This window comes from Octodon degus, unplaced genomic scaffold (assembly GCF_000260255.1).
Source record: "Octodon degus isolate 3935 unplaced genomic scaffold, OctDeg1.0 scaffold00008, whole genome shotgun sequence".
Taxonomy (NCBI): Eukaryota; Metazoa; Chordata; class Mammalia; order Rodentia; family Octodontidae; genus Octodon; species Octodon degus.
In genome coordinates this window covers 10298471-10319977 of record NW_004524584.1, presented here as the reverse complement: position 1 = coordinate 10319977, position 21507 = coordinate 10298471, and the positions used below count along the sequence as shown (strand labels likewise).

The window sequence follows — 21507 nt, the reverse complement described above, 5'->3', positions numbered from 1 at the left end:
ATGCAGTAAATGCATTAGAGTTAGAAAAGATTTTCCAGGGGAACCTTTAATACATAATCTAATTTTTAGGCTTGAAGGTCTGTCTGCAAGAAGCTACATTAAGCTTATTTTATCATATTATATTATTAAATATAGACCATAAAATCAGATGTAAAAGACTATCATCTTCAATTTTTTAGAAATTACAAGTTGAACAAATTTGTCATCTGAAAACAAGGTGAACAAATGTTACTCAGGCTTCCACCAGCCTGGTAAATCCTTTATCTTTTCTTGTCTACAGCCATTTTATACACACTATCTTTATGCATTCAGCCCTACTAGAGCAGAATGCCCTAGACTGGGTAATCTGAAGAGATTTCTTTGGCTCATGGCTCTGGGGGCTGGACAGTGGAGAGTGCAGTCCCAGGGTCTGCTGAGGGGCACTGTGCTACACTGTTCCATGGTAGGAGGCAGAGGGCAAGAGATGGTAGAGGAAGCAAGAGTGCCCTCAGACTCGTGCCCTTTTGTAACCAGCACTGCTCCCTCAGGCCAGCAGAACCATCATCACCTAAACATGCCCCTTAGATCCCACACCATAGCACTGTAGATTTTGGAATAATGTTTCCAACACATGGTTTTTGGGGGAACATATTCAAACTACAGTGAGTGTATGTATTTGTTTTTACACAGTTGTTACCACACATTAGCTCTACTTGATGTTCTTGTTTCCCAGCAGGTCATAAATATGGCTTCATGATATTATATAAACCATGTAATTATAATTTAAAATGGTTTTAACATAGTACATTTAAATGAAGTGCTGTAATTTACATAGACATTATTGTATTGTTGTACATTTGAGTTGGTTACAGCTTGAAAATCTGTGTTGTAAGGAACAGTTTTATGTCATCTGTAAGAGCAATAGCTTTCAAAGGAAACTTTTATTTAATTCTTCTACCACTTTTTTTCCCAAACACCTTATGGTGTCTGTCTCTCCTGGGATGCTATAATTTTTCATTTTGTGTGTGAAATTCTAGTATGTGATTTTATTTTTAGCTGGGGTGCCATGCGGCAAGGCCAGTCTAGCCATAAAGATTCAGTTTCAGCACCACTCACCTCCTCCAAGGCTGTGATATCAGCCTTGTTCTAGAGCTCTCATGAATTAAGGATTTGAATAAGGCATAGAGCTGGTCCTCAGGGAAGCCTTTGACTTCCAAAAAATTCTGTGCAAAACTTGGTGTATGTATTTTCTAAGTTAGAGGATAAAGACCATTTATCAGATTTTCAAATGTTTCAGTGACCAAAACATGAGTAAGAATCATTGACCAGGGCTCTTTTTAGCATCTTTTATCCCTTTCCCTCCAATGGGACTTTTATTTTGCTGTCTTTGGTCAGATTTCTAGCCAAAACTTCCCTTCACTCAATCTTCAAATTTTTATCCTCCCTTTTCTTTGGTCTTTTCATTGCTGTAAGTCTTCTTTTTGTAAATCTTTTCTTTTTTTTAAAATTTGGTACAGGGTTTTGCTGCACAGCTCAGATTCATAGTGACCCTCCTGTCTCAGCCTTTCCCAGCACTAGGATTACAGGCATGTGCCACCATGCTCAGTTTCAGTGGTGGACGTGGCGTGGGGCAGGCACAGCATGCGGTACTAGGGATTGAATTTAGGTCCTTGTACTTACCATGTAGGCACTTAGACCATCAGAGCTATTTCTCTGGCTTGTAAGCGTTCTTGAATGAATAGTTATACCTATGGTGTGGGGGTCTCACCTCTCTCATTCCATTGAAATAGTTCTTTTGAAGATAATATATGCCCACAGGTGTTTGAGTTTCTGTCTTTTCCTAGACTTTCTACTTTTCTAGTATCCTCTCTCTCTCTCTCTCTCTCTCTCTCTCTCTCTCTCTCTCTCTCTCTCTCGTGGGCTGAGGGCAGAGCTGGCATGCCATGTGGTGCCAGGAATTGAACTTCAGTCCCCTGCACTTGCCTAAGCTTACCTAAGCAGGCACTTTAGACCACTGAGCTATCTCACCAGCCTTAATATCCGTTTTCTTGCTTCTTTCCCTGCTACCAGGTAGAGTTTCTCTTCAGTTTCCTATCCTCAGGGCCTTTGTCCTTCTGTATTCTTCTTTTTGGCCTTTGTATCCACACTTGTATATGTACGTCTAATTTTGTCTTGAAAGTTTGGTTCATATTTGTAAGTGTGTCTCCACCAGCTTACCAGAAAGCATTTGTACATGCGCAGAACCAGATTTATCCTCTTGCCCAAAGCTTTTCTTGACTTGCACCTCTCCATGGCCTGACTGGCTTGTTTTGTTTACTAGGAACAAAATCTCCAAGTTTTCCTGGACTTGGGCTCCTCCACTGTTTTCCTTCTCCTCATTGTGCCATTGGCTGTGGCCCTAATGGGTGCCTCTCCATGGCCTTTCTGTAGTACCTCTTCTATTGCTGACATACTAGCCTAGCCCTTTCTATCCGTCACTAGACCTACTTCGCTGGGTTTCAGTCTCTTCAAGTTTCATCTTTCATGCTCCCTTCATCACCATCAACGCCTTTTGTCAAATATACCCAGATAACTAAAGCATGTGCCTGTTGCTTCAGTGGCAGTTCATGACCTTTGGAATATTCCATTATCTACCAGATTAGGTCAAAATCAAGTCCACTAAAGTTTTGTTTCCAAAATTCTCTGTAACCCTCCCCTAAATTCATCTTGTTTGTTTACATTCATGCAAGTGAGGTATCATTGTGTGCATGAACATAGTAAATTCATGGGGTTGTTTTAAAAACAAAACCCTGGTAACCTCTTTAGTCATCCAATTTGTTCTTTTCCTTAAAGGTTATATTCCCTTGAAAGTTTAGAGTTCAGTGGATTATAATTCAACAAAAACATTTTGAGCAGCCTCGCATCCAAAGAGAAACTCTTAGGTTAAACTGGAAGCACCAGCATGCACCAAACTTCCTCCTAGTGCTGTGACTGTGCTGGTGACAATCTACAAGAAACAAAGACTTTATTCACAAGAGGTAGCTGAAGAGAATTTAACAAGAGGGCAATGCACAGATGTGCTTGAAGGGTTAAGGAAAGTCAGCCTAAAGGGGTAGTCGGATAAGAAGTTAGTGGAACCTGCAAGAGAACTATCTGCAGGACAGGCCATCTGGTGGAACAACTGTGACCTTCTGTGGAGATGCAGAAATGCATCCTGAAGAACTCAAAGCTGGGGAAATAAGTGCACCAGGTTCTTTCACCTCACAACTGACCTCTAATGGGTGCCTTTCCCAACCAAAAACTGAGAGCAAGAGTTTACTCTTGACTACTGGCCCTGAGAAGGTCAGCTCCAAGAAGACAGAGGGGAGAGGTGAGGAAGAGGAGTGGACCTGAAGGAGGAAATGGAAAGCAGCCAGAACTTTATCACCTCTGGCTCCTAAAGGTCCTTCTGCAGGGAGACAGAAAGTTTGTGTTGGCTAAAACTGTTGGGTTGTCTCAGGAACTGCAGGTGATATTTTGTACTACTGGGAGGTTCAGCCCTGGAGACTTAGCAGTGCAATTGCTTCAGTGCAATTCTTCCACCAACCCTTGTACCCTCCGCCCATCTCCATGCCAAGAAGCTTCTTCTTCCTCACTTATCATCTCTCCTCATTTTTCTTTCATGTTGCCAAATAGTTTCAATAAAACTACTTAGCAGAAAGCGAACACTCCTAGACCAAATTTAGTGATATGCTACTTTTTATTAAGTGTTTTCATTATAACTTAGAATTTACATTATATTTTACTGCTTGGGCAATAAAGAAATTTATGATGAAAGAGCTAACTTTGAAGGAAAACAACATTGTAGTGATTATTCTGATTTCTTTAACAGAACATTCAAAATAGAACACCTAGTAATCCCCCTCCAAATATGCAACCTAAAATTCTACAGAGGGAAGGGCAACATGGGAAGGACTGTTGATGGCCTGTCCCTTCTCTTCTGCAGTACATTATGTTTCTCATTCTTTGCTCCAGAATGTTCTCCCCACCCACACCCCTCACAGGTTTATCAGGGGGCTGTGACCAGGAGGCTGCTGGTGACAAACACCGAGGTATTACCTTCCCAGGGGCAGAATGTCAGCAATGTAAAAAAGAAAAGAACCAAGAAGAGGCAATCAAGTAGGCCTGGGGTTATCCAAGCATCAGGAAGTGAAACTGGAACACTTTGGGGTTAAACTTTCTGAGGTTTTTGGAGCTGATTCTTTGCAGTCCAAGTCCAAGGGCAAAGCAAACCCTTGAAGGTTGAATAAAGAGTTATTCAACAGTATACGATCTACAGAATCTAAAACAAACTGAAATCAATAGAGCTTTCCTTTGAAAAACCTATAAATAGTTTTCTGAAACCACTCCTTTGCCTAACATCTTGGGAAACTATTTGCAGGAGCTCTCCTTTATGACATTGCTTGCTTCCCTGCTTCCATTTGCATGGAGCCAGAGCAGCAGTGAGCCCACAGGACAGCTGGTATTAGGTGTGTGTGCCCACAGTAAGTGTTCACCCACCTCTATGTGCCATTCTGCATGTAGGAGGGTGGGGTGGCTGCATCACTAGGGAATGGTGAGCTACAAAGAAGTGACCAAATGGTCAGCTCCTGTAAGAATTCAAAGGTAAAGAAGCAATATCCCAAGTATAGGTAGACTATAGGTAGGTTTTTCTGAGATTAGAGCAGAGACCTAGCAAAGGAGACATGGGACTATCAAGGGATTACTGTCTCAATCCCTCAGGGCTCCCCTATTTAGTGTATCAGTCACCACCATCCTTGGTCCAGTAATACATTTTGTTGGTTACAAAAAAATTAAACCTATTTTCCTTGCTTTCTTCATATGTTTGGACCAGTCTAGGAACTAAAGAGGGCTTAGCTTCATGAGCTCCAGCCTGTAAAATGAGAAACATGCACTGTACACAGTGTATCTCTTTTATTTGTACCTGTGTTGCTTTCCTATGGTTTGGATTTCAGCCAATCTGTCCTTTACCATCTCAGTATTTTTTTTTTCTGGAGGTTGCACCTGCCCAAACCTAGAAATTTTCTTAACATTGAGCAGGGAGGGTAAGTTGTTCCAAGGCATGGATTCACAAGCTTGATGTTGTCGATACTTTAAAAAGTGTGATTATATCCACCCAAACACACATAAGGAATATACAGATTACATACTGGAGAAGAGCCTCAAGCCACCTGCTGAGATTAGACACCCACTGTTTCTCAACCTTATTTAAGCCTGATTCTCCAGTCTTTAGATTTCAGCTTTTCATGGCCTGGTAAAATGGTTGGATGACTTAACCTTGGTAGGACATTTGTGCTTGTGTTCTGCTTGCAAGAACACAGCCACACAGCCTTAGCTCTGAAGAACTTACCACAATAGTTCACTTCCTACCTATTCTTCTCACCAGGCCATGGGAGAAGCCTCATAGTTACTCAAAGAATGGGAAATATTTGAGGGTTCTAAAACTGCCTGAGGTTGGGTGGCGCCTATTTTCTGAGGTGATGCTGAGAACCACACTTGTTGGAGAAAGCAAGAGAATGAACTCATTTTGAACACATGACTCCATACAGGATTTCAGCAATGAGTTGGTCAAAGCCCATAGAGAGCTGAGCTTTAATAGACTTGCACCTTCAGGCTCCCAAACCTAGCACCTTCCACCCCTTACTCCTTGAAAAAGAACAAATATGGAACAACTTACTGTAAACTGGATTTGACAGCCGCCCATGATGTAGTCCAAGAAGGAGTGCATCTTGTGGATCTGTATCAGAGGACAGAAAACTAAATTAACAACAGCAAAATCTGTTTCTTTATATGTTGAAGGCCTAAACTTGGTAGATAGACTGCTAAACTAGAGGAAAGGGCAGAAAAAAGTTCTGTGGACAAAAGGGGCCAGGAGATTTTGCTTCATTTTAAACAAGAAATAAAGCAATGCCAATAAATTCCAATAGATCTGCAAAGGCCACAAATACCCACCTCTTGAGCTCCCCTTTCTTTTGGTTTATGTATCATTCCAATCAACTTCCATCTCTGAGGTGAGACCAAAGCTACAAGGTCCGGAGTCACTACTGTTAAGGACCAATAGTATCTCATTCTTTAGTCTTTCTTGCCTATGTCTATGTTGAAGTCCTGGTAACATTTTTAGTATGCAGATTTTGGCTTTAAGATACAACTACATGAAAAAGCTTCAACTGAAAATTTCCAGCTAGTTACTTCTTCCCCTGCCATGAACAATAATAAGTAGCATTTACTGAGCACTTTCTATATACTGGGCAATTAATATCCTGTATTCCATTTAACTGTAAGAACAATCCTATGAAGATAGTGTCATAATTGGGTATAATTACCCATTTATGGAGGAGAAAACTGAAGCTAAGATCACACAGTAAGTGGTGTATTTGGGATCCATATTATGGAAATCTGTACTGGATAGCTCATCCTTTTACTTCTACAATGTGAGCCAGTATGGCTGTTGCTTTCTGCTAATGACCATCATCTGTATTTTCGTGTATCTTACTGGTTTCTGGTCTTAATTTCTGCTTCTTTGTGACTCTGCTACTTAGTTGGGGACATTCATTTCTTCACCAAGAATTCATTAGTTACTAACTATGTACTAGATGCTAGAGAAACAGTAGTGATAGAAACAGACATGGAAGCTGCAGTCATAGACCTTACTGTGTGGCTCCTTCTACCTAGACAGATAGTAACTTCTTCCCTCACTGAGCAGATTTTGTCTGATGCTTAGGGATATTTCTCACAGACACTCATACAAATCTTTGCCGGTCTCTCTAAAGATGCCACCTTCAGGTGGCACATACCTACAGGGAGACCTCTCAGGGTTGATGCTCAATTAGGCCTCTGAATAATGCCTGCTCTTGGGCTTCCTTAAGATAATGCTTGCCTGACAGCATTAAGGAATAATGAACTGGAAGTGAGTGAATCACAATGGCTCTTGTCGCCTTAAGGAGACAGATAACTATTGAATTGGCTCATTTATATTTTTTCTCCTGCTTCTCTGAGCACAAAGATGGCTACATGGCTGATTTGAACATGCCCAGGGTTGGATCTGTGCAGATAAGATGAATGACACAAGACAAAGCCTTTGTAAGAAAAGCTTGTTATTCATAGCTTCTCAAATAATAGGAGGCCATCATACAACAGAGCAGGGGGGCAACAGGAAGGAGCAGAGCCACAATGGGAAATGCCAGGGTCACTCGGGAAGCAGGAGTAATGCAAAAGTTTGGCTAAAAGGCTTTGCATTTTAGCCAAAGGTTGTCATAGAAAGAAGTAGGTGATGCGCCAGGGAGATGGCTCAGTAGAATAAGGACTTCCCTAGCAAGCACAAAGGCCTGAGTTCAATCCTGCATTCTGCCAAAAAAAAAAAAAAAAAAGAAAAGAAAGAAAGAAAGAAAGGAATGGGCGAGTCCAGATAAGCAGCTAAGAAGTCTTAGGATTGGATGCTTTTGAATTATTTCCGCAGGCTTTGAGGTGCAGAGGTGGTATTCAGTTGTTTGATACTTGGTCCCCAACATGATATAAAGCAGGGCAGTAACAGGCTTGGTATGTGAGCTTTTAGTAAAGGGGGTGCTTGAAAGTTTAGGCCTGAGATGGGTTGTTCTGCATATCAAGGGCATGCTAGGAGGCAAGTTATTTGTTCTCTGGAGATTAGTACACCTCAGGAGAAGTAGCACCTCCATGAATACATGGGCCCCAAGATGTCAGAACATGAAAATATAGAGAAAAAAATTATGATTAATGGTCCTAGACGGCCAATGATAACACACTGTCCCAGTGAGTGACTCATGGGTAGACATGCAATGCAAACCAGATGAGTCAGTCTTTTCCTTTACTATTCTGTTATCTACGGATATGATCCTGCAGCTTTTGGATGTAGTGGAGAGATCAGTCTGGAAGAAGGACTCTGTGATGCACACACACAGTCATTCCTCAATTTATGATGATTTCATTTATGATTTTTTTAACTTTATGATGATGGTCTGAAAGTGGCATGAATTTAGTAAAACTATTTCCTCAGACTTGGGCTATACAGTGTAACAGTTTCCCAGTGCCGGATAGCAGCAGAGAGTTGCGATTTCCTGTTAGCCACATGGCCAGTATTTAAGTGTACTGTATTGTTAAGCTATATTTGGTAATTTATGTGTACTGAATGCAGTTTTGATTCACTATGAGTTTAATGGTATGCAATCCCATGATAAATTGAGAAGCATCTCTGTGTGTGTGTGTGTGTGTGTGTGTGTGTGTGTGTGTAATCTGGATGACATTTAAGCCCTGTGTAGTGGAGTTAGACAGACATGGGTTAACAACTCTGTAATTCAGTTCTTATTTCTACCACTTGTGTGACTGTGAGCTGCCTACATTGCTTCAGATGAAGGTGGATATCTCAGGGTTGTGATAAAAGTTAAACAGTTTATTATAATTTTTCTCACACAATAGGTACTCAGCTAAAAGCAGAATTACTCTTGGATGGGATTTTAAAAGTACATTCATTAACAAGTAGGATTCTCTACAAATCGGAGCCACTTGGGAGGGACTTTCTGGCTTCTTCAATATTCTTCCATGGTCTTCCTTACAGGTTATACTTCCAGCATGAGTGAGAACTACATACAACACACTGAACACTGTGGCAAATGTTCAGTAGATGTCTAGAAATGTTGGCTGCTCAGTTGAGGTCTCCTCTGGCACTGCCCTCAGTGGAGGAGATCCAGATCTGCGACCAGAACCCTCCTGTCTTTAGGAGCAAGACTGTCCTTGGGGGCAGGACAATGGTATTAGGTTCTCAAAGCTCCAAACCCACCTCCGGTTACATTCCTGTTTAATAGTCATCACTAATACATAGAATTTCTGATTTTTATTATTAAAAGATCACTTTTTGTGACACTCTCGCCCTGTGACCACTTAACCTAAATGATTTTTTATTTTGAGGCAGAGTTTTGGTATGTAGCCCAGGATGGTCCTGGACTCATTGCAATCCTCCTGCCTCAGCCTTCTGAGTGCTGGGATTATAGGAATGTGCTACCATGCCTAGATCTTTTATTTTTTTTTACTTGTTTATGATGCAAATATTTATAATTTTTTGAGGAATTTGTACATATATCAATATATCTTGATCATTTTTGATTCCCCTCACTTCCTTTTTCTCGCTTCCTCTGATCCCTTTCCTGTAATGGAAACTCTTCCTCTGAGTGACCCTCCCCTAATAGTTGGGTTTGGCACATACCTTGCACTGATTCAGAATCACAATGCCAGAGTTTTTGTAATTCTTCTTCTTGGCTTTGTACTTGGGGTTGATGCACTCCCACTGCACCTGCAACAGGAGGAGCCAGAGCATGAGCGCCTGCTCTGGAGAACTGGAGTCATTTCATGAGGCCCCGCCCCTGGGTGCTGCTGTAGGTACACCACACTGGATGGCCGATGAGGGGCCCTAGCTGGTGAGCCCTGCATCTAGGGGAGTGGCAAGAAATTGAGAGAGAGATTCTGTCCTCAGATTGCCTGGTTTAATTTCTAGTGCTTTGTTTAACTTCTCTGTAGAAGGGGGCTACTAAGGATACCTATCTCTGGATTATCATGGGAATTCAGTGATTAACCTATTAATAAATTTAGTGACTGGCTCATACAAATGCTTCTTATTGTCATAGAAACTATGAGTGGCAGAGGGTAGCAAAGGTCTGGAAATATGCAGCAGACACACAGAGTGCGACATCTTAGCGCTGCACACATGTCTGAGAGCTGAGTGGGCAGGATGTGGAACAGAAAGGGTGTGTCTCAACCAAACTGTTGACCCAGAAATTGGAAATCATAACTATTCTTTTTTAAACAGGAAGTTTTGGATAACTGATAGCTCAGCAGCAGATTACACAGTAGATTCTTCTCACTGATAGAGCACCATCAGGGACTGAATAACTACTTAACGCTTTGAAAGAGGGAGATCTGTACAGGCCAAGAGGCCTCTATGACTCCTTAAAATCTCAGATTCTTTGATGAAGGAAAGAAATGAGTAAAAACAGAATCTGAAATCAGAACATCTACAGCGGAACTTTCTAAAAAACCACTCATTTCTCTTCCCTTTTCTTCTCCTCCCTCCTCCTCCTCCTCCTCCTTTTCTACATCTGACTATGATTTCTCCAAAAGAGACCTTTCTAAAAGCTCCTGACCCTCTGCTCTGCTGCCCCTCCCTTCAGCTCCATCAGTGCAGCGGATGCCAAGATAAGAATGACAAGTACCTTAAGTTGGGTTCCCTGAGAGGAAAATTTTTAGGTAAGGATAAAATCCAAAGCACATCAGCTGGAAGGTAATACCAGGAAGCACCCAGGGAGGAGTGGGGAATTAGAGTAGACAACCAAGGAAGGGCCCATTATGAAGTCAGTGCTATGGTAGACAAGGAAAGGTATTTCTCCAAGCAACCACTGGAAAACTCTACAAAGCACAAACTTGAAGAGTTCTCCCACCGTAAGGGTAAGGCAGCTAGGGTATTGATACCTCAAAACCATTAGTTGTTGTTGAGGGGAATCTCCTGAACAGTGTGATACCTCCTCATAGCAGGCACTTCCTGTCTGCCTTGGATACAGGCGAGAGAGGCCCCAGCAACCACTAAAAGCTCTCAGGCAGTGATTCGGGTACTGCAACTGGAAGATGGGAGGCAAGCACCGCAAAGGTAGAGAGAAGCTGGCGCAGTCAGGCCCCTGATGACAAGGCATGTGTGTCTGAGAGAAACATAGGGTTTAGGTCTCGGGATAGGGGTAGTGTCGTGTGTCTCTCTGGTACATGGTTGTGTTCCAGCCCATGTGTTGGTGTCAAAGATGGAAGAATGAAATTAGGGAACTATAGGAAAATCTGGCATCTATAAGACAAATTTGGTGGATTCAAATAATTTCTCCAAAGTGTTCAATGTGTTACCAATATTATTAAGTCATATAAATGTAGAAGTGAGAAGAATATTACTGCTAACAGCCAGTTTCTTGGAGTGCTAGCTAGGTGCTCATCTAAACTTCACAAAATCCTGTGAAGTAGGGATGATTCTCATCCTTCCATTCTAGGTGAGAAGAATGAGATATCAAAAAATTAAATTACTTTTCCAAGACTACATGACTAAAGGAAATTAGAAAATTTCACATCTAGGGCCCTCCAAATAGCTCAGTGGATTAAAGTGCCTGCAAGCAGGCACAGGGGCCCAGGTGTTTGATCCCCGGAACTGCCATGCTGGCCCCACCCCCAGGGGCATGCTGAGACAGCAATTGAGACAATGTGGTGGTGGTGCCTGTAGTCTCAGCTCTTGGGAGGCTGTAAACAGGCAGATCACTATGAGTCCAATCCAGTAGTGAGACCCTAAACACCCTGTAGACCCTTCCCTAAAATACAAAAAAAAAAAAAAAAAAAAAAAAAAAGGAAAAGAAAATTTCACATCTAAGCTCTCCATTTTACTGACAGAGAACTATCATTTGGGGGCAGCTTTGGAACACAAAATGTCCCCACCCTCTCCCCAGCAGCTATACTTCAGTTTCATAGTTTTCCAGGCAGTAGCAGCTCCTGTTCCAGTTTTGGTTGCTCTGTCTCCTAGAAATGCTTAGTCACCGTGAGGCACATTGTAAGAACCATCCCCAACTGACAGCCATTCTGTTTCTGCACATCCTGCTTGCTTATGTCCTATAAGCCCGGGACCACCAGATATCAGGGCTCACATTCTGGGAAGGATCCTGATGATCAGCGCCCGTTGATGTCAATAAATCTGCCTCCAAATCCTGGGTGCCATTTCTGAGTTTCTGCTTGCCCTTGCAGTGTCTTGACTAAGGCCACATGACACTGTGGTTGAATCTGTGCTAAATATAACAACACCATAGTCCTTTTGCACAAGACTGAACATATATTTAAGTTCTGTCTTTGTCACTCATAGCTGAGTGCTAAGGATGAGCCCTAGAGAAGGTTGGGTGTCACAGATCGCTTGTGTACCTGCTTCCCTTCTATCGCTCCTCTCATCTCCTTGAAAGTTGAGGTGAATTCTCCGATGAAGTCGTGCTTTCCATTGGAGTCCCAGTCCCACACTATGCACTGCAAAAAAGAAAAGAATTACCTTTTTAAAGGGAAGATTAAGAATGCTGCCCAATAGCTGAAGGCAATCTCACTCTTCGAGAAAAAGTAGAAGAAAGACAGTCTTGGAAGAAAAGCCCAGCATTCTGGGTTTGTGGCATGTGGGAAATAACATACCCTATGATTTCTACAGCCCTTTACTTGGCCTTTATGGCAAAAATCCCTAAACAAACTTGTGATGCTCTTGGGATCACAGTAATGTGTCCATTTTTCAGATAAGATCAATAAGACCCATAGACATAAGTGCTTGCCAATAAGACCATCTAGTGAATGAAAACTCGAGATCTGAAAGCAGTTGTCCTGCCTCCAATTCTGGTGCTCTGTCCCTCATCACAGAGGGTGTCCCTGGTTTACAGCTATTGCCAGATGCCTGATTACCTGAGCCTGTGGCTTCCACAATGAGCAATTTCTGTCAGGGATTTAAATGGGGTCACATTGATCAAACTTTTTTCTTTCTTCCTGACAGTAAACAGCAATGCCAAGAAAAATGAGTAAGAAGGCAAAAAAGTGAAACCTTTACCCATGTGAAAATGGACACTGGTAAATATTATGCATCCATCATCTGTAAGCCGTGACTTCACTTTTAACAAGAAAGCTCCTTCTACCTGCTGTGGCAGGGAGCTGTAGCCGGGGTTCAATCCCCAGCCTGCCATGCCGGCCCCAACCCTGGGGCGTGCTGAGCTGGTGATTGACACTGGGCGTGGTGACATGTGCCTCTAATCCCAGCACGTGGGAGGCTGAACAGGAGAATCACTAGGAGTCCAATCTATGTAGTGAGACCCTGTAGACCCTGCCCTAAATACAGAGGGGGAGAAAAACTCCTTCTAGAATTGTTGAGACTAGCTTCTGTGCATCCAGGAAATGCTTCAAATGTGATGAAATCAACAGCAATACCTCTGTTGGTCCCGGGTCTATGGGTAAAGAGGAAGTTCAGTATCTTTTGTTCCAAGGTGAAGATCTGAGTAAGGTCTCAAGCATTTTAGATGCCACTTCTCCACCTTAAGCCAACGACTGAGTGCAGTAGCGAAGTCACACACATCAGTTCAGATCACGGCACCGAGAGGACTTCTACTCAGACAGTCCCCCTGCAATATCAGTGACCTAAGAGACAGCCTGCTCTTCCCTCTGGGTACAGATCCTACTGTCTGAAAACTTGATTGTAAATCTGTTTCCAGATGATGTGGGATGCCTATTTCAGAGAAATAGAAGGCATGATTAAAGAATAGGATGAATGTTTAAATAAAGAAAACTTATTACAGCAAAAGTCATATTGCCAAAAATGATAGGATGTGTGTTCAAAAAGAAAAAAAAGAGCGTTTTGAGGGAGATTAATGGGAGCATGTCTTTTACTGTAATAAAAATTTTAATTTAAAAATTCACCATGCTTTTCAATCATACCCCATTGATCGAATTTTCATAGCAAGTTCTGTCAAATAGAAACATTATGGTGTATTCTATCCACTTTATTCACTGGGTCTGGTGTTGTGTGGTTTTCAGATCTTCAAGTCAGAATGATCAGGAAAGCTAAATATTTTGAAGCAAATCAGGACATCAAGGCAGCAAAAAGAGTAGAGGACTCTCACAAAAGGGGACTTTAAGAACCACTTCAGAAGGTGGCAAAAATGATGGGGTGAGGGTGTTGAGAGCAAAGGGGAGTGTTCTGGGGGAGCCTCATGGCAGCGGGTCTCTCACTACATCTTTAAAATCTGTACATTCACCATGCTGTTGGATCACACCTTGTATGTCCAAAATGAAGCACGATATCCTCCAAAATATATTTCTGTCGATTTATTTTTGATCATGGTGGATTCCACCAACGTGCGTCCGGTTGCTCCAAACAGAAAACTGGGCACCGTTCCTAGTACTTCCCACCACCAGAGCATCCTCTTCATTGTTTTGCCTGACGGTGGCTTGACAAGAACACTTTTCCTTTTCTGACTGCTCCTTCCTAACCTGGGTTACTGCAACTCTCTCCTTCCAGTTTCCTGGTCTCCTTTGTTCCGCCTCACTCCTATCATCACTAATTATGCTAATCACCTGCTTTGAATAAAACTGAATAGTTTAGTAGGTCTTCCAAGGTATTTCATGATATGACACCCCCTATCTCCAAATTTCTAATCTATGCTTATGATATTTTAAAGTGTTTTAAAATGTTATGTTGGTAAAAATGAAAAGCATTTGCTGAGTTTTTTTTTTTTTTTTTTTTTTTTCTTTTGAGGCATTTTAAAGAAAAACTCATTTCGTGGCTTCTGTCTCTGGAGAAATTGTTAGGTAATTCTTTTGCCAAGAGAACATTAATACATGTTTCTGTGAGGAAAGAATAAAGAAGAATAGTAATTAAACAAAGGGAGTTAGGGTGTTCAGATGAAAAGTAATGGTGGAGTGGTAACCAGAGGAGCAGGGGTGAGACCCAGGGGTATGGGTTAAGGAGAAATTAGGCAACGCTTTATGAGAGGGCTGAGGATGGGCTGCTATGGTGTGAATCTTTTCTTAAAAATTGTGCTTGCAATATATAGTAGGTATGTTTGTTTTAGGAAGGCAGCTATGCTCCCCACTACACCATCAGCACACAATATGTTTGTTTTAGGGAATGGGCAATTTTTTACTCCTTTGATACATTCTCCCCACTCTCACTCACTCTGCTGTGGGTCTTGAATCACTCCCAAAGCCCCCAAGTCAAGGAGTTGGTCTACAACCTGTGGCGGGAATACAGATGGTGGCTCTTCAGGAGGTGGCCCAGTGGGAGGAAGTGAGTCCCTGAGGACACATTCTTAAAGGAAACATGGGGACATCAGCTCTTCTTTTCCGTTCTCTCTGCTTCCTCCTCTGCCATGTGCTCCTGCCAGGGTGTGCTGTATCACCGCAGCCCAAAGCAGTAGGTCAGCTGACAATGGACTGAGACCTCCGAAAATGTGAGCCAAAAGAAACTGTGGCTCTGAGTTGTTATCTCAGATATTTTGGCTCTGTGACAGTGTCATAAGTTACTTTTCTCTCAATGTTGGGGCAAAATACCTGATACCCAACATTAAGGAAGGAAAGGTTTATTTAGCTCACAGTTTGTGGAGGTTTCAGTCCATACTTAGCTGGCTCCAAGGCTGAGTGACACATGGAAGAGGACAGCAGTGCATGGTGGTGGAAAAGAGCAAGACAGCAAGATCCAAAAGGGAGGAATAGCAGGAACAGGAACAGCAGCAACAGCAGCAGCAGCAGCAGCAGCAGCAGCAGCAGCAGCAGCAGCAGCAGCAAGGACAGAGGCAGAAACAAAGAGCAATCCTTGTTCCCGTCCTTATGTTGCATTCAGTCTATCTGCCCCAGGGTGGGTGCAGCATTCACAGCCATAATCCCAGCATTGGATTATGAATTAATCACAACCTCTAGAAGCTTCCCATGACTTCATGAGGCTTTAGGGGGACAACCAGACACAAACCGTGAAAGATAGAAAATGAACACAGGGTGGAGTATTGGGGTAGGAGAAAGTAAGAGAGGTAAGAAGCCTTGGAAACTGTGGTATCCCATCCCGTCCATTCATTCTGAGACACCAGTGAATGTGCTACCCACAAGAGCACTGTGAGGATGGCAACACGGGGCATAAAAGAGAAGGCTGTGTCCATGCTTTAGAGCAAAGCAGGCCAGAGGGCGGGGTGAGCTGGCCCACAGCCGTGGCTGCAGACTGAGTGGGAGCAGGCATGTGGAGCGAAGGCTCAACATGAGTGCCCTGGGAGTGGAGCTCCATAGGAACACTGAGAAACGTTTCTGACTTTTGCAGCAACACGGAGCTGAATTCAAGTTCTTCCATTTAGAGTTTAAAAGAAACTTTGGCCATAGAAAATTGGATAGTTACACTTAAAACTCAGAATCATCACTCTGTTCATACTTTTTGATCATTATATGTATACTCAGTTGGCAGACGCTATAAGTAAATTACTATCATTTGAAGGTCTGAAAATTCTTTTGGCCAATAGACTGACCCTGGAGTTTATAAAGTTAATTTATAAGGTAGTGACTAACTACACCTGGTTTTCCTTGGAAATCACATAGGAGGATTGTACTGCTTTGTCTCTTTGGGTTGGGCAGTGGCCAGCTGGCTTGCACTGGCTAGGGCAATAAGGGGAAAACCCAACACTTTCAGAAGGAAGAGGCAAGAGCTAGAGCATGATCCACAGGTCTCCTCCCTGTGCCCTGCTGAGCAGCTCAGTAGCTGTCCTGAGACCCTCATTGAATGAACTGTGATGGCCTTGTGTGCATTCAAGAACTAAACCACTGTACCTTCAGCGCCTGAGGTTACTACAACATATCAGGACCAGGTAACTTTAATTGTCACCTTGACTGGATTAAGAGAGTCCTGGAGAGGCATCTGCATCATGCGGGGACCTCACATTAAGTGGGCAGAGGGAGTAGCGTGCTTCTCGAGACCTACACTTCATAACTTTGCCCTGAGTGAATCCAGACTGAATGGTTGAGTCTGTACTCAGAGACCTACTTTTCTACCTATGGGAGGAGGAAATACAAAGGTAAAGGGGGTAGATGCAATTAAGAAAAAGGAAGGAAAGCAGCCCCCTAAATGTTCACCTGTATCCACAAACAGTGGGATGGAGCCCCCCTCCTTCAGGAGAAAGGGCATGAATCATGTCAGTCCTTCTTTGGCCTCTCTTAAATGTCCCATATGCTTGGCTTAGTCACTCTCCCTCCTTCACCTGCCAACCACACCACTCAGGGTGTTTGTAATCCATTCTCTAGCTGAAGGAGAAAGCCAGCACTCACTGAACCTCCCTGAACCAGAAGAGCCACGCTTGACAGCGTGCCCTGGAGGCCTCCCCAGCAAACACTACAGCTTACACAAACCCTGCTTCTTCAGGCTGCTGGCATTTCCCATCACTGCAGTGGAAGAATTTTTTTTTTTTTGACCTTTCTCAGAAGGGATCCCCAAGGAAGGAAGGCACCGTGAAGCAGACAAACAAAAACACTGCCTCCCTTGCTCTTTGCCACTAAGCTGAAATATGACAGCTCTGATGAGGCTGACAGAGGAGCACATCTTGGTGAAAAGTAAACAGATCAACCACCATGCAGAAAAACAGGCAGAGGCAGAGTTCCTGGGGTGAATCCATGTGGAGGCCTTGACACATCTGTGAGAGCTCAGCATCCTAAAGTTCTCTCCAAGCCAGAAAGCCTTCACAAATTCTTGTGTCTCAGGGAGGAGTTCGGGGGCAGAATCTTAAAATGCTAAACTTTGGCTGAGGATGTGCTCAGCTGCCTCGGTTTATAGAAGAGGATAATGACAGAAGAGCCAGCACTTCTGCCAGTTTGCCCTTAACTGCACCACTGCCACCCAAGCAGCAAGTTGTAATAGTTAAACAGCTTGTGGTACTCACTATATGCTGGAAACTGCTCTGAGCACTGCCCATGTGCCCAACCTGGAGCCTCACACGTGGAAGAGTGAAGTTGGACAGCTATCACATATCAATTCATCATAGTTCAATGATATAAACATAGGGCTTCAAACTGCACAGTTCTAAGAAAAAAACACAAAAGCTTCTTGACGTGTACCTTGAAAATGAAGCCTTAAATCTGACCCCAAAAGCACAGGCACTTTCCGTTTCTCACACAAGAGAAACAGCTCAATATTGACCCATGTGTGTCTGATTTATTTCACTTACAAGTATGATCCCAAGGTGCTTATATTTAGTTATAAAAGCCTCAGATTTATCCTTATGACTGAATAGTACTCCACTGTGGAAAAAATATCCTTTTTCTACCCATTCATTGATTGACAGGCATTTGATTTTTCCCCCAAGATTTAGCTGTTACAAAGTGTACCACTATAAACATAGGTGCATATATATCATTGTGGTAGGATGCTGTTAATTCTTTTAGGAAAATACTAAGAAGTGAATAGCTGGGTTGGATGGAACCTCTAGTCCCAGTAATAGATATTGCAAAATAAGAAAAAATTATTCAAAAAGAAAGAGGAGTAAAGGTGGAATGGTGAATGAGAAAGGATAAAATAGAAACAAAGCTTTGTAAGTAAGGAGGGGAAGAGGGCTTGCAAGGAGAGGAGGGAAATGGGAGGGAAAAAAGAGGACCTAAAACATACCATGTACAGGTACATATTCCCTATGATGAATGTGATTATGTGTATCTAAATTGTACCAATAAACTTAATAAATATAACAAAAGTAATAAAAAAAGTACAGGCAATAGAAGAAAAGTAGACAAGCAGAACTATATCAAGTAAAGTCAAATTATCATGCTGAGCTGTAAAAAGCTCAAGTCAACAACTTCTGACATTGCCAGTCCTACAGATAACCCACTACTACTACTGGACTACATTGGATTATTTTGCTGAATTCATGCACCTACAATATTTAAATGGCAATGGTATACCCATCTCTGACAAAACTAAACAAAAAAAGTGGATACAAATGAAGGACCACTTTGTATCTGTATATATGAAATAGGATAGATATACAGCTACTTTCTCTTAACTCAATGAGTAGAAAGAATTGTACTGTTTGGACAGGATATCATGTCTGCATCTTGTACTATGAATAACCACTATGAAGACAACAATATGCAATGTATTAATTATTGAAACTGTGCTACTATTTGGTTTTGAAACTGTCTCATTGTTATTTGTTTCTCAATAAAATTAATAAAAAATAAACAAAACAAAAAAGAACTATATCAAACTAAAAAGCTTCTGCATAGCAAAGGACAAAATAATCAACAGAATGAAGAGTCAATGTATGAAACAGAGAATATTTACAAACCATTTATCTTATAAAGGTAAGAATTGGCTGACAACCACTGGAGGGCTGGATACAGTCTAGTGTAATGCCTCCAGAGGAGAACCAAGGCTTCCCTGACCAAAAGGAAAGACTGTCCATGGACTGTAGCTTTTGCTCCTGCCCAGAAATCCCCAGGCTGTCCTTCCTGAAGGCCTCTCCTTAAATTTCAGACTTGCCTCAGGTGTCAAGAATCTCATTAGCCAATTCCTTGAAATAAATCTCTTAATGTAGATATATTCTTCTGCTTCAGTTTCTTGAATAGACCCTGACTGAACCAACCCTCCTCTCCACCTCCCTCTCTCACTATATAAGGAGCTATAAATACAAGAGGAGGTTTTTAAGAGCAGTTACATGGGTCTAGAGAACAGAGGGAGAGACTGATGCAGCAGGAGTCCCAGAATCAAGACTTGGGCAATTTGATGGGTGAAATTCATCTCTATGGAGGGTGCAGGGTGTTTCTTCGAAGCTAAAGGTGAAGAGAGGGTGGGCACAATAGCATTAGGGATATCTGGATGTCATGAAGGCTACTAACATCCTCATACTTAGGTATCCATGCACTACAGGGCAGCAGCAGAGGAAAAAATGGTGCTGAAATCTTTGAAATCCATCTACATGACTTCCCTAGTCATATAGATTAATGCTTTCTGAACTTCTGATATAATGAAAGCAGAGAAGTACCCCCAGCTGGCATTGTGGGCTGCAGAATTGGGAAGTAATAAACAAGGCAGGGGGAGGCATGGAAGCTTAAGTGACCTGTGACTGTGGATGATCATGTCCAAGGAGCTGTTTGAAATCTGGAAGGAATAATCAAAGGGCTGTCTTTAAAGGGGTACCAGAAGTCTTGCTTTAGCTGATAGAGCTGGATCAAGTAAAATTCAGGATCCACTACCAGGTTTTGTTTAAGAACTTTTGTAGTTATAGAGTGTGTTTTAATTCCAGACCAGAGCTCATAAGTCAGGTTGTGAAGTCATCCACCACCCACTGCCCATGCCTGGCTTATGCTCATTTGCTGACCCTGTCCTCAAGAGAAAATATGGTGCATTGAGGGCATTAACTTCCAGTGCTATGGGACAGAGCCCTGGATCCTGTTTGGATTAGACCACTTTTATTATCAGGAGCTTGGGTCTAGACTGGTGGGGCTTGTGCCAACCCAGAAGCTCAGATCATGTGTTCACTGGAAGCATAAAGTTAAGCTCAAACCCTTTGCAGACTTGGGTCAGCATCATCTACAGCAATCTCTCCTTTTTATCTTGCTGTATCCATACCTTCTAGACCCTGGCTGTAGACTTTGCTACTTGTATTTTTTAAAATCTGTTCTCAATTTATACTTTGCTTTTATCTCACTACATTTTTATTAGTGGGGTAAAACTTTTTCAAAATTTGAGATTTGGCTAAAGATATCGGGACCTCTGGGAGAGGTGATATTTTAATGCAAAGGGGAACTTGGTAGTGGTCTGGTCTGGCGGAAGCAGTAGGATTTGTGGTCATTCAGAATACCACTCAAATCTCATTTTTACCAAATATAACTATGTAGTCATGCCCTAATCTATCCAGTTTATTCATCTATAAGGGGAGGATCATATTCCATTCACACACACACACACACACACACACACACACACACACGTGTGTGCGCATACACATAGTTTAATAGGTACAATGTAATAGGAATTTTTCTGATTATGGGGATAAAGAAAAGACTGAGATATTTCTCTGAAGATGCTAATGACAGAGTGAAGACTGGCCTTTATTAGAGGAGTAGTCATCAAAAGGGTTTAGGAATTTAGTATGCATGGAAGAGCTTGTTAAGTTTCAGACTTCCAGGCCCTACCTTCAAAGATTCTGATTCAGATGTCTGGAGTGGGCCACAAAAATCTGGCTTTGAAACAAACGGCTCACCAATTTAGATGCATTTGGTCTCTAGACACTGAAAAGCAGTAGACAGAAACTCCAAGAGGCCATGGTCTGTGACTGTGGTGGCAGTAATTACAGTTTTTATCCTGTCACAATTCTGTGTCTCCAACAGAATCAAAACCCAATTGCAGACAGAAAACAACATTTAGGAGTATATGATCCTGGAGCCTTAGTGATCATTCAGTATAGTATTGCTGTAAGTTTATACTGTTGCTATCAGCAAACAAAGCCCTAAAACATGACACATGCAGCCAGACTTCATGGGAGACACATGGGCCTGGTATCCTTGGTGAATTCCAGGAAGTTTCACAGGCTCCCAAATGCTTGTCTAAACCTTTTGACTCTGCACCTCACTCCACTTTCAGGAAGACTGAAGCTTTTATGGTTGAGTGCAGGGACTTGGAAGGCAGGCAGTGACAATGACTCAGACCTCAGGCTTGCAATGAAAGTGCTGTCCTCATTATCAGAGTCATCCTGCACTGGTTCAACTCACACCATACTCTTGTGCCAACTTTACAGATGTGAGACTTATCTGAGAACCTTGCATTTGATCCGGAGATAGACATGTAGTTAGATTCAGAAAACTTGCCTGTGTGAATCGCAAATGTGAATCCAATCTCTAGTCAGTGTACAGATATTCCAATCCATTAAATATAAGTCAGTTTAGTTGGTTGTTGACAGCATGATGATACAACTACATTTTTTTTGTTTTTGTTTTTATTTTATTTTATTT

General features: G+C 42.2%; 1 protein-coding gene across 2 annotated transcripts in view; it reads right to left on the bottom strand.

The window, feature by feature from the left end:
• Cpne4 (copine 4) overlaps positions 1-21507 on the bottom strand; it is a 542216-nt gene that overhangs the window by 33759 nt on the left and 486950 nt on the right. For both annotated transcript variants that reach the window (XM_023705235.1, XM_023705229.1), the window contains 3 exons: positions 11938-12036; positions 9212-9298; positions 5675-5734 (listed from right to left, as the gene is read on the bottom strand). In XM_023705235.1, coding sequence (XP_023561003.1) covers positions 5675-5734; positions 9212-9298; positions 11938-12036 — 246 coding nt within the window. The remainder of the gene's footprint in view (positions 1-5674; positions 5735-9211; positions 9299-11937; positions 12037-21507) is intronic.